Source organism: Pseudonaja textilis, chromosome 3 (genome assembly GCF_049901715.1).
Source record: "Pseudonaja textilis isolate UNSWEBS1 chromosome 3, rPseTex1.2, whole genome shotgun sequence".
Lineage (NCBI taxonomy): Eukaryota > Metazoa > Chordata > Lepidosauria > Squamata > Elapidae > Pseudonaja > Pseudonaja textilis.
Window position 1 is genome coordinate 108,478,032 of NC_141992.1, and position 17,841 is coordinate 108,495,872.

Sequence of the window (17,841 nt, forward strand, 5' to 3'; positions counted from 1 at the left end):
ACATGCATTTTGCGACTTGCCAGCTCTCTGAGACTCAGTCCTAGATCCTTTGCAAGATTGCCCACTATAGAACCTTTTGACATCTCCTCGGGGATTGAATAATGAATCTGTTCGGAGACGGCCCGGTAGGAAACCGACAAGAGTAAGAGCGATAGTACTTGCCTTCGGATTGCTCTGCCATTCCCTCCTTGCCCTCGTTCCATCTTCTCTGCGGTAAAGTGACTGCCTCAAAATCTCATCCAAATGCAGAATAGTAAGAAACACGCTCGTTTCTTCTTAATGTCTGGGACCTTCCCGTTTCGCAAGCCTGCTTTGCATTTGTGATTTGCTCTTTTCCCTGTCTTTAACGAAATGCCGGAATCCCTCTTTGGGAAGCCTCAGTTCTGCATTTTCTTCTGCGTCCCCGTTGGTTAAGAGCGACACCCTGAGGCCAGAGGGGAAACTGCAACGGATTCTCTTCCACAATTGATAAAAAAGGTAATAGTAGCCAATATAAAAAAAGTGCTTGGATGTGATCTGTTTTGGGATGTTCATATATGAATCCTGTTTGGGTGCTCATAAATGTTATATTAACTGAAAACTGCAGCAGAGTTTTGTAAGAGTTTGCCTTGTAGTTTTTGTTTTTTTCTCTCTCTCTTCATGATGGGGCAATTATAACATAGATCTTTCAATGAACTTTCATTCATTGAGCTCTTAATGTCATGGTACAGTGCAATGTTAATACTTGTTAATTCACTCCAGTAGGCCTGGCCTCAGGAAAATGAGCACAATGGAAGATTTGGAGTTTTATGCATCTTAATACTCTTACCTACCCCATGACACACAGGCTAGACTCAATAAATGGGTGACAATGATACTTAAAATATATCTTAAAGTTCTTACTGCATTTTTACTCGATTGCTTTCATATTTACTGGCCCTATGATGAACACAGTCTATGGTTTCTGTATATCTAACAATAAAGGTATGGTGTATTTGATCTCAGAATTTAGTTTATCCTCAACCATACCATGGCACCAGAGGGAAACTACTAAATGTCAATTTTCTATTTCTTTTCTTTTTTGCATAGACAATAGTTTTACAAATAAGAGGAAGAAGGAGCATGAGGAGCATGAGTGAAAGAAGGTGTGTTCCAATCACTTTAAAAATACTGGTTCATTTTAAGCATTAGAAAAATGTTCTTAGCAGTATAACTTTCCAAATGATCTGTATTCTATATGTTCTGCCTATAACAATTCCTGATAGATCTGGAAAGTCAGTTTAAATCATATAACCACATTCCTGACTACAACAGAAGGTAACAATATTAGAACATAGTTTTCATTAATGAAACCACCCAGGATTTGAAAATGTTTCAAAGTCTTTTTTACATCCTTTCACTTCTCTACTTCTTCTCGTAATGTTTTTTCTAACTTCTGTTATGTCATTTTCTCTTTTATCATTTAATCTGTATATAATCAATATGCTAGCAAAGCCTTGTTTGGTAAATAGAGGTCCTTTCATTAATGTTATTGTTGCCATTACTACTGTGAATATTTGTGCACATTTATATGTATTAAAAAGCTTTCTGTCAGTGGTAAACATAATGAATTAGTATTATTATGCTTTGTATATTATATTATTTCAAATGAGAATATTTTGAGTCATGTTAAAGTTACCAAGAAGTGGTTTTTTTGAGATTTGCATATGTGCCTAATTCCATGCTGATTTATCAGAGCGTATAAATTAATATGAGCTTATTTTTCCAGCTACCTTTGACATGCATGAGATCATAAACAATACTTTATTGTCCTTTCTTCTATTTGGAATGTAAATTTCTGCCCTTTGAAATCCATGAAATGGCTTTATTGTTTGACTGAGTTCACTTTGAATCAAGCAGTAGAAATAGGATGTGGCACAAACTTTTCACTGGTAAAATATTGGATTTTATATACAGTATCCTAAAATTGTCCTCCATGTTTTAAATTTGGAAGCCCACAATTGCAGCAAACAACCTAGTTGCAAATGTTATGTTATAATTAATATTGTTGGTTTTGGTTTTTTTTTTTGCAAAAACCTGATACCAGGAATAGATTCCATCATTTTCTTGTCAGGGCTATTGAGGGTGTGACAATGTGATAATGGGTCTCCTTTTTTAAAAAAATAATTCATTGTTAAATGAAAAGAGAAAATGAGGAAGTGTGCCTTAAGTAGACTTTTACTTTTAGATTTCTAAAGTGTAAGCTGCTTTGACAAATTATTAATCGACACTATGGAATATGTTGAGAAGAAAGGAAAGCAATGAGTCTTTTTAAAAGCTTTTTATTATCCCTTTCAAGAGTAAGGCACATACATTTAATATGGATTATTAGTATATCTCTTTATTTATGGGAAAATTTTTCCTGTGCTCGGCAAAGATTACTTGATAATTAAAACTTTGTTTAATTTATTAAAATAAATACATAGAAAATAGAAATGATTTTAGATGAATTATAGTCACAGTTGAAAATGAAATGGGATTTCATATTAACTTCATCTTGTAAAAATGTCTCACACGAAATATTGGCATCCATTATTGAGACATTTTGCGTGTATCAAAAAAGGTGAAACATTTTGAGTGCTTCAAAAGCTCTCTATTAATTAATTACAAGTGTTGCTATTGAATAATCATTAAAAAGTCATTCATTATATATATTTGAGGTTATTACTACTAAATTTCATTCAAAACAGTTATAAATGATTCAAGTTTACTCATTTCCTTTCCGTTCTCTAGAAAAATCTATGAAAGAAACCTCTTCAATTCTTATCTGGTTTCAATCATTCTTATAAAACCACACATTTATGACAGTGTAAAGTATCCAGAATTGCTTGGCAGTGAGTTGGGTGGTATATAAATGTAATTAATACATAAATTAAATCTTTCTTAAAATGAAACACTGAGTAAAATAGATAACTGGACTAGAGATAGTTCTCACATTACAACAGTTCATTTAGTAACTGGTCGAAATTATGGCACTGAAAAAAAGTAACATGACCATTTTCATAGATACGCCTATTATAGCATCTCCATGGTCACATGATCGAAATCCAGATATTTGGCAACTGACTCATAAGACAACTGTAATCCCCCAGGGTCATGTGATCAATTTTTGTGACCTTCTGATAAGCCAAGTCAATGGGTAAGTCAAATTCACTTAACAGTGTTACTAAGTTGACAACTGCAGTGATTCGGTTACCAACTGTGTGGCAAGAAAGATCAGAAAATGCAGAAAAATTCACATTAAAACTTTCTTGCTTAGCAACAGAAATTTCTGGGCTCAGTTGTGGTCATACGTGAAGGACAGCCTCTGTACAATAAAGTAGATAACCTTATTTTTACACAGAAAGTAAAGGACCTGGTAGTTTTTATAGAAAAATTTAAAATTTTCAATTTCATTAACAAGATATGTAAAGTTAAAGGAAAACTTTTCAAAGGAAAACTCACCATATTAATTTTCTCCATCTCAGAATTTTAGAAAATAATCTTCTAAAAAAAATAAAAATAATTTTCTTTTTATACAGAACTTAAAGGATCTGGCAATTGTTATAGACTCATCTAATGTTTCAATTTCAGAAAAAAGATGCATATAGTTATATTCTTCAAAAGAAAACTCACCAAATTTGATTTTTCCATCTCAGAATTTACGACATTCACCCCATTAGTAGGCAGAAGAACATCAGAATTTTGGTTGCATGAAATATATTCAGCAGCTTGAACTTTGGGAGTTGGAAAAGTAATTTCGTGTATCTTGGACTCAGAAGATAAGCAGAGCTGATAGGAATAAGGAATAGTCCCTTCCTCATAATTTGGTGGGAATATAATGGCATTGCTTGAATGGGGAATGGGAGCAAAGCATGGAAGAAATTTCAGATTCCCCGACTGTCGGAGTTTCATCATAATGACCAGAGTTACAGTCAAGAGGAACAGAAAGGAGATCAAAGTTAAGGCTAGCACTAGGTAGAACTGGAGCTCAGACTGTTGCTCTGAATCCGTGGCTTGGTGATTTATTTCTGGCAGTGCCTCTTGGAAGTTTTCAGCAAAAATCAGATTGAGACTGACTGTAGCAGAGAGCGGGGGCTGCCCGTTATCCTTCACTAAGACCACTAGTTTCTGCTTCAGAGCATCTCTTTCCAGAAATGTCCGCAATGTCCTGATTTCACCAGTGTGAGCACCAATTGTGAGGAGCCCCGGCTCAGTGGCTTGCAGTAGATGATAAGAGAGCCAGGCATTGTGGCCAGAGTCGGTGTCCACAGCCACCACCTTTGTAACCAGGTACCCCATCTCTGCCGAGCGAGGCACCATCTCAAAGGAGGCTGAACCTTCTGCTCCTGGAGAAGGATACAGAATTTGAGGGCTTTGATCATTTTGGTCCTGGATGAACACCTTCAATGTGGCATTGCTGCTGAGAGGTGGGGAGCCTCCATCTTCAGCCTTCACCTGTACCTCAAATTCCCGGAGTTGCTCATAGTCAAAGGACCTTTGAGAATAGAGGGTGCCACTTTCTGAGTTAATGGAGAGGTAAGACGGGAGAGGTAGCGCCTCTATTTTGCTAGTGAGGATGGAGTAGGTGATCCTAGCATTGCGACCAAGATCGGGGTCTACAGCTTTGATGCTGAAGATGGAGGAGCTAGCAGGATTGTTCTCTGCCACATAGACGGTGTATGAGGATTTCTCAAAGGTAGGGGCATTATCATTGATATCCGAAATCTCCAGTGAGATGGTTTTCTGTGTAGAAAGAGGGGGTGTACCTTTGTCTGTGGCTGTGATTGTAAGATTGTATGCTGGGGTGCTTTCTCTGTCTAGGGGACCATCTGTCAGCAGCTTATAGTAGCCATTAGCTGCTGATACTATTTTGAATGGGGAGGCATTCTGTAAATGGCAATTGACCTCCCCATTATCCCCTGAATCTTTATCCTTTATATTGATGAGGGCTACCAATGTTCCTAATGGAGAGTTTTCCGGAATTTCTCTGGATGAGGAGGCGAGAATTAGTTCTGGGGCATTGTCATTCACATCTAGTAGCTTTATTTCAACATTACAGTGTGCTACTAAGCCACCTCCATCCTTTGCTTCTATTGCTATGGTATACTTCCGGGTTTCCTCAAAGTCTAACTCTTCTTGAATTGTTATAAGTCCATTTTCTGGATGTAAATCAAATTTTTGATGAGTGTTATCAGCAATATTGCTAAAACAATAATTGATCTGACCATAGGAACCTTCATCTTTGTCTGTGGCTTTCACCTGTATTACAGTAGATCCCTTTGATGCATTCTCTTTGAGGCTGATTTTGTATACTTTTTGACTGAAGACAGGTGGGTTGTCATTAGCATCAATGATCTTGATCCATATTTTGGCTGTTCCAATTTCTGGAGGGTTCCCCCCATCAAGAGCTGTAAGTGTCAAAGTAATGACACTTTCACTTTCTCGATCTAACTGTTTATCCAGTACTAATTCTACATATTTGTTTAAAGAGTCTTGTTTAGTAATTGCTAAAATAAAATACTTATTAATATTTAGATGATATTCCTGGACAGAATATATCCCAATATCAGGATCTTCTGCTTGTTCGAGTGGAAATGTGGCTCCTGGTAAAGAGGATTCACTTATCTCTAGTTTGATATCACCATTTAAGAAATGTGGTGCATTGTCATTAATATCCTGGATCTCTACTGTTATGTAAAATATGTCCATGGGGTTTGCACTCACCACTTCAAAACTGATGGGGCAGAGTGCAGTTTCCCCACAGATTTCCTCTCTGTCAATCCTGTCTTTTACATACAGATTCCCATTTTCAGCATTAATGGAGAAATACTGCTTTTTGCCTAAAGAAAGGATGTGCAGGTTGCGATTTCCCACTTCTGCAGCACTCAGTTTCAGATCCTTGGCAAGATTCCCCACAATGGAACCCTTTCCCATTTCCTCTGGAATTGAATAGCGAAGGTGCTCCGAGACAGTCTGGCAGACGAAAGACATTAAGAAGAGGAGACATACTTGCCTTTTTACAGATCTGCTCTTAGCTTTGCTCCTGCCGTCCATCCCAACTGTGATGAAAAGTGCTTTGTCCAATCCAGTAAGCTGAGCAGTATAAATTCCCATTAGAAAGAAAGCATCAAGAGCGTCCTGGGATTCTCCTGAGTTTTATCTACACTGCAGTGGTTTTCTTTTCTCTGCCATGGTCGGTGAGTGTCCCTTAATCCTGCTCTTTGACTGCTCTGCATTTGGTGACTGGATAGTCAGAAGGCAGGAAGCCCCATTAGATTTCCAGCTCCTTTCTGGGAACTATGTTGGTCAACAGCGGCACTCTGAGTCTCAGATGCAGAACTGCAAGAAGCATCTTAAATATATTCAGATTCCCCCATCTCCCAGTTGTGATTGTTTTGTTTATGATGGAGATCTGAATCTGTAGCGCTTATGGTAAATAATGTGTGTTTACAGGTTTTTTGTGTACTTTTATCAATAGAACAAGCAATATTTTATCTCCGTATCAAGATAGCCACACTAACAGTAAAATGTATGCAAGTTTCTGAGTTCTACAGAGCTCTTCACTGGGTTAAAAAATAATGTTTTTTCAGAAGAAAAACTATCCAAAAGCAGATGTTTCAGCCATGAATTATGTAGTTTAGTCAGTAAAAGGTTGTTATTGATTAAATACAGAATCACTGTTATATCATGGTGGTGCCAGATTATATTAACTCTTCATGAAGAAAATATTTTTGTGAAATTACAATTTAATCTATTGAATGGTATTTTGTATCTAAAGTAAATGAAAACACCAATGCCAGTGCCTAGAAGTGCTACCCCTATTATATGGCCTGTGTGATGATTTCATGCATTATATGTTAGGGTATTTGGCTCAATTAGTAATTGTGCAGTACACAGAAATTTGCAACTGAAAGATCACGATGTTGTTATAATACACTTCATGACTGGTTCAGTGAAATTAAAACTTTAAATTTAGAAATGTATATGTATGACTCTAGAAGTCTATTAATAAATATGTGATATATTTCCTGGTGAAGGATTTTTAATAAACTTTTTCAAAGTGTTCGTTTGAACTCTCTAAAGACTTAGCACTGTGATGTAAGACAGAATTCTTCCAAACTGAAGCTGCTATGCACACATTCAAAGGGGGAAAATGGAAATTATATCCCTTAAATATAGGTTTATGAAATATAAAGATTTTCTTGAGCTTGGAACCCTGTTTTCATCATTTGGCATTCTAGCATATTCAGGAGTGTTGCCAATGCTTTGAAGGAGTCTTAGGAAAGTTGGTTAGGTCATTTGAAATTACCTTTTAAACTTAACCATTAGTTTTCTGTTCTTACTTTATGAAGATGTGGAAGAAATGAAGTCATATTCACTTCTTGTCATTAAATTAACCTTATTTATTTAAACCTGAATTTTAGAAAGAACAGGAGTGATTTAGATCTTGCCAAAGGTTATTGTTGAATAGTCGTCTAAAGAAGTGTTTCTCAACCTCCTCAGCTTTAAGATTTGTGGACGTCATAATTTCCTGGTCAGCATGCTGGGAGTTGAAATACATACATCTAAAAGTTGCTGAGGTTGACAAACACTGCTTTAAAGAAATAGAAAAAGACTTTCTGGTGACTAATCATATTATTATTTGTGGCCAATCAACAATGTCTGGATGGAAACAATGGATGATTTAATCCCCTTCTAATTCTCAATCCACTGCAGTGCATCTCTGCCTGCTCCATATTAAAAGTAGTTTTTCTGGCTTTGGCAGCTGAAGTCCTGCAATCCAGTTTGTCTATTGTGGTTTAGTTTTTGCTAGGAAGACCCCTTTATTTCAAAGGGCCACTGCATGAAGTGACAGGAATATTCTGTCAACTGGGTTACAACAGTATGCTGTCAGACCTAGGCTGCATCAAGGAAGCGTTAGTACAAAGTGAAGCGTTTATACTGCAATGGTAAGACATACTTGGAATACTGCATCTACTTCTGGTCATCATGATGATAAACAAACAAATAAACAAACAAATAAATGTTGGTGCTCTAGAAAGTGTTCAGAGAAGAGCAACAAAGATGGTAAGGATTCTCGAGGATTAACCATATGATGAACACCTGTGGGAACTAGGCATGACTAGTCTAGCGAAGAAAAGGATAAGGGATTACATGATAGCAATCTTTCAATATTTAAGGGACTGTCACAGAGAAGAGGGGGTCAAGCTATTCTCCAAAGCATCAGAGGGCAGGACAAGAAGTAATGGAGGACAGATTATTAAAGAGATCTAACCTAGAATTAAGGAGAAATTTGCTGTCAGTGAGATCAGTTAATTAGTGGAACAGCTTGCCTCCAGAAGTTGTGGATACTCTACCATTTTCAAGAAGAGATTGGGCAACCATTCGTTGAGCAGAGAGTTGAAATCGAAGACCCACAAGGTCCCTTCTAAATCTGTTATTCTATGATTCTATTAAACAATGTTCCAATAGCATAGTGCTCCTGTCTAACCTGCAAAGGATGATTTGAAACTCAGCAGAAACATTTTTAAAATTTTTTTCTTCTTTGGAGAAATCCAATTTTCCACTAGGCTTTAAGAAATGCTTGAGCTGCTGCTGTGTTTTCCTCCAGCTCACAAATAATCCAAAGGAGTAAGTATTGCAACTGGGTACTTACCTAATTGGGCTAGTTGGGAGCTAGGGTGAAGTTGAAACCCTCCTACCTAAAGTGACAAGAACTATAAAATGGTACATTGGTAATTTTTGCCTAAAAGGTGCCGTAAGGAAAGAAAAATGTAATACTAATTTTAAAATTCTGTGATGTTTCAAACCTGCGGCATTCTGCATGTCAAGCAAATTTCATAATCACCACAATAATGGAAAAAAAAATCCTATAACAGAAGTTACACCAGACAATATTGAGCCAAATGAACCAAATGAATTATAGCAAAAATGCAAGAAAATAGTTGGTGTATATATACGTTCTACAGTATATATAAACTTAATACCTCTGATTCATAGGATAACCATGCTAACAAAAAAAAAAAGAATTAGGCAAATTCTTAAATTATTACCCTTTTAAAATCATTTTGCCTTTTTATGTTCAACAAACATAAGGTTCTCTTACTTCTTAGCCCAGCATTATGCAAATAGCTCTATACAGGTGCTAGATAACGATTTCTTCCAACCAGCTTGACTCTTGGTAAAAAGCAGAGATGCTTCTTTGTAGGCAGATATTTCCTGTCATTGTTGCCTTTTGGATGTATTTCAATTTCCATGTCTAGCCTATAATTCTACGATATCCTGCTAGTTTCCTATCCAACTATTAACTCAAGCAGGGGTAGACTGCTGGGGGTTCACAGGGGTTTGGGAGAGCCCCTCGCTACAATTCTGTGCAGTTCGGAGACCCCCCCAATCCCAATCCTGGCTGGCCCCGCCCACCCCGCCTCGTTCCAGGAGTCCCCACCCGGCCCATTTGGATGCAGAGCGCACGCAGAGGCTCTTGAAGGGTGAAAAACAGGCCTTCCGGAAGTTTGGGAAAGCTGGAAATGGTCCCGTTTCTGGCCTCCACAGAGCCCCTGGCGCTTCTTCCTTGCTGTGTTCAGTTTGGATACAAACCTCTGCCTTTATTAGGAGTTCCACATGTTCAGACATGAGTATACACATGTGAGGCTGTTTTTGCCCTCCCCAAGGCCTGAGGAAAGCCTCCAAAGCCCGGGGAGGGCAAAAATGCCCCCAGCTGCCTTGGTACAGGAGGCTGACTAGGCCACACTCACCATGGCCACACCCAGCCAGCAACCGGGCAGAGAACACGTTGCTAAATTTTTTAAAGCCCACTGCTTAGCCTTTGGTGCATCAGCCACTGAACCAAAATCAGCTGTATCTTATACTACTCTTTAGTGCAATTCTGAATATTTTTACTATTCATTTCTACTATTCTTATTTGAATGGATAGAAATTCTGTCTCTCTGGATGAGGAAGAACATATCAAAGAAATATCTATGAGTGAAGTATGATGTTTCTATGTTTATTTAGTTAAAAGTATTCAAGAAGTTTGTGTATGAAAAACTGTTCTTTATAAAATAATCTGTTCAGCAGTTGCAGCTTTTGTGTTTTCTTGCACAGCAAAAAAGCCTCAAGAGCAAATAGTAGTACTGGCTAATACTTCAATCAAAATAAACATAAATAGCACCCAAATGAAAATAAAAGTTAAAAATTCTGAAGCACAATTTAAAGGAACAACCAAGCCTTGCTATCAATAACCAATGCAACGTATTGCCAATTGCCTGTTCTTATGATACAGAAAAGATTCAATTTTGTATGCAATTTAAATGCATCCTCATTTGTTTTTGCAAATAGAATGAAGAAGCTCATTTTGTGCTAACATAGTCCATGAGGATGTGGGACAGCTGGTTTTCCATTGAAAGAAATCATGTACCCTGCAATCAATCAACAATTATAGCAGAGTAATTATGAAGAAGTGGAAGCAAATATGCAAATAAGCTCAAATTAGGTTTTATAACTATTACTTAAAACAAAAATAAAATTTTTAACTCTCTTGATGAGAAACATGCTGATAAGAATTCAATAGAGATAAAAGCAAAGTTCTTCACTCCGGAATAGTATAAGGTTTCCTGTCTCCTGGGTCGGGCACTGGACTAGAAGACTTCCAAAGTCACTTCCAGGCCTATCATTCTATGATTCTATCTTGGATGCTTTAGTTTGAATGTCTACATTCAGTAGAAGAGAAGATATGATGGCAAAATTCTATGATTCTGTTGCCTTTGACCAGGAATTTAATTCTGTTTTAGTTTAATTAAACATTTTATATTACAGTACCTAGTTCTATGCTTATTAGCTTTGCATGACTACAGTACTTTTGATGGAAGCGTGAGCCTTACATAACATTTAAAAAACTTTTAATTTTATCTAATACCTAGAGAAGCTCTTTGTTCTAGAAAACATTTTGTTATAGTAAAATATAAGATATATTTACTTGTCTAAATTAAGTAATATATAGTGGCATTGTGACATATAATATTAGAAAAGAGTGCAGAGGACTGAAGAGTGAGTATTTTTAGACAGAGAACAGAAAATAGTCAAACAATTAATCTAAATGAAACAGATTGGCATATTCCTAAAATCATTGTGACATAAGGGAATTCTCTTACCTGGTATATTTTCTTAATAGTTTTGAAATTAATCTGTGCAATAATAAATCAAATAGTATCTCAGAAAAATATTTTGAAAAGAACTTTAATCCTCACTATAAAAGTTACCATCAACTTAATTAGAATAAATACTAATTTAAAATCATTTACTTCATAAGAACACTTACTATCTAGATAAAAAAAATACACAACTAAAATCAACGTGCTAATTCCCTTTTAAATATTATGGAAATCCTTTAAAAAGAAAACTTACCTTGCTATTGTATTCAATTGGACAATTCAAATTAATTATTCCATTTTTTGTGAAGGGTAAGTTAAATGGTTCAGCAAAATATCGGCAAGAAATATAACCTTATGTATTGGAACAGTAAAATAGAATAGAATCAGCTTCTGAATAAACTAATGTAGGAGTATGCTGCTTCTTAGGGAATAGATTTATGGAGTTGGCATTTAATTGATATTTACCTTCCCATTATTTTCCACCTCAAGATGCAAATTGCTTTCTCCATTGCTTGAAAGAGGCACCTCCGTTTTTCCATCACAAAGCACATTCTCTGCAACATGAATGTTTGGTGCCAGAAAGGTAAATTCATTCTTTCTGGATTCTGAGGAGAGGCAAAGCTGGTAGGAATAAGGCAGAGTCCCATCTTGAAAATTGGGTGGAAATATGACCCCAGCTGTGGAATGGGAAACGGGAGCAAAACATGGTAAGAAACTGGAATTTCCTGACTGCCGCAGTTTGATGGCAATGGCTAGAATCACTGACAAGAGGAATAAAAATGACATCACCGCTAAGGCCACTACCAAATAGAACTGCAAGTCGGACTGATCCTCTGAGCTGTTCATCTGGTTTTTCATCTCCGGAAGGGCCTCCTGGAAGTTCTCAGCAAACACCAGGTTCAGAGTGACAGACGCTGAGAGAGTCGGTTGTCCATTATCCTTCACCAGAAGGACCAGTCTCTGTTTCACAGCATCTCTCTCCATAAAAGTTCTTGCTGTCCTGATCTCACCCGTATGGGAGCCAACAGTGAAGAGGGCTGGTTCTGTGGCTTGAATCAGCTGGTAGGAGAGCCAGGCGTTGTGTCCGGAATCAGCATCCACAGCCACCACCTTTGTTACCAGATAATCTGCCTCGGCTGAACGAGGGACCATCTCAAAGAGGGCAGAGTCCTTGGAGTCTGGTGAAGGGGATAGGATCTGGGGGCTGTTGTCATTCCGATCCAGGATAAACACCCTGACTGTGACGTTGCTGCTGAGAGGGGGACTCCCGCCATCTTGGGCCTTCACCTGCAGCTGGAATTCTCTGAACTGCTCATAGTCAAAGGATCGCTGGGCGTAGATGATGCCGGTCTCAGAATGAATGGAGATATAGGAGGAGATGGGAAGTTCTTCAATGTTGCTGGTGAGGATTGAATATGTGATGTGTGAGTTTTGATCCAGATCCGGATCAAAGGCTTGAATCTGGAAGATGGAGGCACCAGAAGGATTGTTCTCTGGCACGTAGATGCTGTAGGAAGCTTTCTCAAAAGCAGGAGCATTGTCATTGATATCAGAGATCTGCAGCACAATGGTTTTGTTTGCACTCAATGGAGGAGTTCCTTTGTCAATGGCTGTGATTGTAATATTATACTGAGATGCTTTCTCCCTGTCTAGAGGTCTATCTGTCATGAGCTTGTAATAATTTTTAGATGATGGAAGAATCTTGAATGGCAAGTCATCTTCTAAATAGCAAACAATCTTTCCATTATTACCAGTATCCCTGTCATGTACATTGATGAGAGCAATAACTGTTCCAATCTGAGAATCTTCCAGAATTGGACTAAAAACAGTTGCAAATATAATTTCTGGCACATTATCATTCTCATCAAGGACCTTTACTTCTACTTTACAATGGGTCATTGATCCACCTCCATCTTTAGCTGCTACAGTCATCACATACTCTGTGTTTTCCTCAAAGTCCAATGGTTCCACAAGAGAAATCATTCCACGGGTTGAATCTAGGCTGAATTTCTGATTTGCACTCAGCGGTATATTGCTGAAGTAATATCTGATTTGTGCATTTGAGCCTTCATCTTTATCTGAAGCTAAAAGTTGCAGCACCAGGAACCCAACTGGTAGATTTTCCCTCAGATTGACTGTGTAGACTTCTTGGGTGAATATAGGTGCATTATCATTGGCGTCGGTGACATTGATCCATATTTGGGCTGTTCCAGTTTTTCTGGGTTTCCCACCATCTAGCGCAGTAAGTGTTAGCTGAACCGTTGGTTCACCCTCACGATCAAGTGGTTTCTGCAGTACTAAATCTGCAAATTTATTTCCATCTTGACCCTCTTTCACATCCAAAGTAAAGTAAGGATTAGTGCTAAGATGATAATTCTGTAAAGTGTTTGTGCCAATGTCTGGATCTTTGGCATTCCCAAGAAGGAACCTGGTGCCTATTTGGGTTGTTTCAATTATCTCCAACTGGATTACGCTACTGAGAAACTGTGGAGAATTATCATTTATGTCTTGTATCTCTATTTTTAGATGGTAAATATTTAACGGATTTTCAACCACTAATTCAATATTAAGAACACACAGTGGGATTCTGTTGCATATTTCTTCCCTATCTATCCTATCATTCACACAGAGGTTTCCATTTTCTGCACGGATTCTGAAATACTGCACCTTGTCCACAGAGATGGCATGCATTTTGCGACTTGCCAGCTCTCTGAGACTCAGTCCTAGATCCTTTGCAAGATTGCCCACTATAGAACCTTTTGACATCTCCTCGGGGATTGAATAATGAATCTGTTCGGAGACGGCCCGGTAGGAAACCGACAAGAGTAAGAGCGATAGTACTTGCCTTCGGATTGCTCTGCCATTCCCTCCTTGCCCTCGTTCCATCTCCTCTGCGATGAAGTGACTGCCTCAAAATCTCATCTAAATGCAGAATAGTAAGAAACACTCTCGTTTCTTCTTAGTGTCTGGGACCTTCCCGTTTCGCAAGCCTGCTTTGCATTTGTGATTTGCTCTTTTCCCTGTCTTAAACGAAATGCCGGAATCCCCCTTTGGGATGCATCTGTATAACAAGCAGCAGTTCTGCATTCTCTTCTGCGTCCCCGTTGGTTAAGAGCGACACCCTGAGGCCAGAGGGGAAACTGCAATACTTGCATGCTCACCGGTTTTTGAGGTGTTCAGAATAAATGCTATGTTAATCAACAGATTTTGGAAGAGTTGGCATTCTTGTGTTTCTTTTTTCTCACCTGGTTGTTGTTGGGAAAATAGGAAGAATATGTGCTGGATATGTTTTTGGCCTTGAGTTATTTGCAAAAATGATGAAATTGGGATACAAACAAACAAACAAACAAATAGGAAGAAGCAGAATAAATGGAAAGTCTTTTAATCACTCTAACAAATGTCCCAGGACTCTATGGAATTTTCTTCCTTGAAGGATCATAAGAAATGTTTTATTATGAACTGGAAATTTGTTCTAAAAATAATTAGAATTGCTGAATCATCAGAATTAATTTTGCTCTACTAGTGTTTATTAAGAATACAAGATAATATAAATCCGATATTCTTATATCTTTGTTTGAGGTTGTTAAATTTAATATAGTACTGAAGACATAAAATATGAGCCCTAATTAGGTGGCTAATTCAGTAAATTAGATGCTGGCCTTTGTAAGTATAAACTGGTTGGTCTATTATCCAATATTAGCATAAAAGCAGGTTGCCACAATTTTGAAAATATATTCATTTGGAGATAGGAGATACCATTGGAACAACAGCTAGGCTCAAAAATGCATGGAATCAAAAGTAATACAATAGAGTGTGAAAAACACGAAATATGAAAGGTTTGCAGTTATGTTATACTTAAAAACCAAACCAAATCTGATTCCAGACCGTATTGGATATACAGAATGGTTTAAAATACAGTTGCTCACCATGTTATCAGGAGCTGAAGTTCAGAATATTTGGATTGAACCAGTTACTTTAGTGCAACAACCAAAAAGACAAATTCTACACCTGAGAAGTTTACATTCTAAAATTCAGTGCAGAATTGAAACAGCAGATTTATGAAGAATGTTAAAGAAATAAAGTAAGAGCAGGACAGTTAGGCAGAACTTAATCAGTAATGATGTTTTCAGAGAAGTAGCCCATTTCTTTTCAATTTCCAAGCTATATCTACACGGTTCCTGGTCCTATAAGTGCAAAGCAATTGGTTGCAGATCCTTCAATCAAAAGTTGTAAAAAGTTGCATTTTCTCAGTTATATTTCTTCCTTATCAGATTTGTGTTTATTTATCTATTTATTTTATTTAGGAGATTTATATTGCCACCTATTCGCACATGGCGACTCAAGGCAACTTACAAAAATATAAAAACAATAAAACTAATAAAAGAGTCATATATAATAAATGAAATCAAATGAAATGAATTAACCCCTTGCCTTGGCGCCAACACATCATACAAGCCATTTAATGGGCTCCATCCCGTTCCGCATTCACCAGGCCCGCTGGCAGAACCACGTCTTCAGCATCTTCTGGAAGAGTATTAGAGTGGGGGCCATTCTAAATCTCTGGGGGAATGATGTTCCAGAAAGAGGGAGCCACCATGGAGAAGGCCATTCTTCTGGGTGGCACCAGATGTATCTCCCTAGGGGATGGGACCCTCAACATTCCTTGCCTTCCTGTTCTGTTTCTTTAATATGTTTTCAAATGCATTTTAGAGATTTTTACATACAGAAAAATTTGAGCAAATAGTATTAGTAAAAATCTTGCAAAGAAAACAACCAAGTTACTATTATTCTATCCTAGGCCTTTTGCAGGGTTCTTTCATTCCACAACTGGAAAGCCTATTTATATACTCCTGAAGTTTAAATTAGGATACACCATCAGAAGCCATAATTTAATAGTTAAAATTAAAACCATATATATCTATAATCAAAATACACCCAATATTTTTTTAAGTTAGCATGATTAATTAGTATGGCATAAGCCCTCTGTTGGTCTGCTTATCAAGTGCCATAGTGAACAGTGTAAGGCAAAATAATAATAATAATTGCAATCCTTATCCTGTACTTGTACTTTGCATACCCAGCCTCCATTCATTATTACTGGTATATAATGAAATCACTATATTTATATTGGGATTGGTTCTTCTGTTATAATTTGTTGTTTAAATGAAATTAATATTTAGACTTCTAAATTGCAAGTTGCCTTGACAACGTCATATAAAAAAGTGGCATCAGAAGTGTTGGAAAGAAATCTATTTAAATAGTTCTACGTTGTTTTGCATTATCATATCTTGGGGAAAAAATGGTATCTGGCAAACTCTAATTTGCTTTTACAATTGTAACAATATTTTTACATTTGCCAAATTGGATTAGTTCATAAATTAAGCTTATTCACATCACATTAATTCATATACCACAGGTGGTTTTAGACAAGCTGTTATATCTCAACCCAAGTCACCAATAGAATTGGAAACTGCTACTGGAGAAGCAGAAGAAACCCATCAATTGTTATTCATACTTGTAGGTTATTTTTGCTCATTATTTTGTGTTTTCATTCAAGGCATGCAACGTGTTACTTGAACTCACAATATTGGGCCCCTTTCCATTTATTTAATTAAATTTTGAAGACCTATGAAAAAAATGTCGAACCACTGGTAATCTGAATAGCTCTCACTTTCCACAACTCTCTTTTTCTAATACACAACCTCACATATATGCACGCATATGTGCAAACTGTCTCTCTCTCACACAACTAATATATTTTCAGTTACAAGGAGACTACACTTGCTCCAAAATCTGATCCTGAAATAATTCTAGTATGTAAAAGAAATGTTAGAAACCACTGAAACTGTAGAGGTTCGTCTGTATAACAAAGCTATGAGAAACAACAGGTGAATGAGATAATAACAGAAAGTAAAATGTGTATATAAAGCAATGTACCATAATATATTTTAAAGGATGGTTTAAAGGCAATACTAGTAAAAAAGAAAATAAGAAAACTTACCAAACTAGATTTATCCATCTCAGAACTTAGGATATTAGTTCCATTGCTGGCTAAAAGCTCATCAGACTTTTGGTTGCACGAAATATGTTCTGCAGATTGAACTTTGGGAGCTGGAAAAGTAATTTCATGTATCTTGGACTCAGAGGATAAGCAGAGCTGATAGGAATAAGGAATAGTCCCTTCCTCATAATTTGGTGGGAATATAATGGCATTGCTTGAATGGGGAATGGGAGCAAAGCATGGAAGAAATTTCAGATTCCCCGACTGTCGGAGTTTCATCATAATGACCAGAGTTACAGTCAAGAGGAACAGAAAGGAGATCAAAGTTAAGGCCAGCACTAGGTAGAACTGGAGCTCAGACTGTTGCTCTGAATCCGTGGCTTGGTGATTTATTTCTGGCAGTGCCTCTTGGAAGTTTTCAGCAAATATCAGATTGAGACTGACTGTAGCAGAGAGCGGGGGCTGCCCGTTATCCTTCACTAAGACCACTAGTTTCTGCTTCAGAGCATCTCTTTCCAGAAATGTCCGCAATGTCCTGATTTCACCAGTGTGGGCACCAATTGTGAGGAGCCCCGGCTCAGTGGCTTGCAGTAGATGATAAGAGAGCCAGGCATTGTGGCCAGAGTCGGTGTCCACAGCCACCACCTTTGTAACCAGGTACCCCATCTCTGCCGAGCGAGGCACCATCTC

At 37.5% G+C, this 17,841-nt stretch overlaps 1 protein-coding gene and 1 pseudogene across 1 annotated transcript; both read right to left on the minus strand.

Annotated features, from left to right (window-relative positions):
* Positions 1-276: 276 nt before the first annotated feature.
* On the minus strand, positions 277-6,054 carry LOC148126276 (protocadherin gamma-B5 pseudogene; annotated as a pseudogene).
* Positions 6,055-9,990: 3,936 nt separating this feature from the next.
* LOC148126277 (protocadherin gamma-B5-like) lies at positions 9,991-14,571 on the minus strand. Its single transcript, XM_087930562.1, has 2 exons — positions 11,616-14,571; positions 9,991-10,418 (listed from the first exon to the last, which is right to left on the minus strand). Exons 1-2 carry the CDS (start codon positions 14,034-14,036, stop codon positions 10,410-10,412), a joined length of 2,430 nt encoding a protein of 809 aa, XP_087786688.1. The 5' UTR covers positions 14,037-14,571; the 3' UTR covers positions 9,991-10,409.
* Between the last annotated feature and the right edge of the window lie 3,270 nt (positions 14,572-17,841).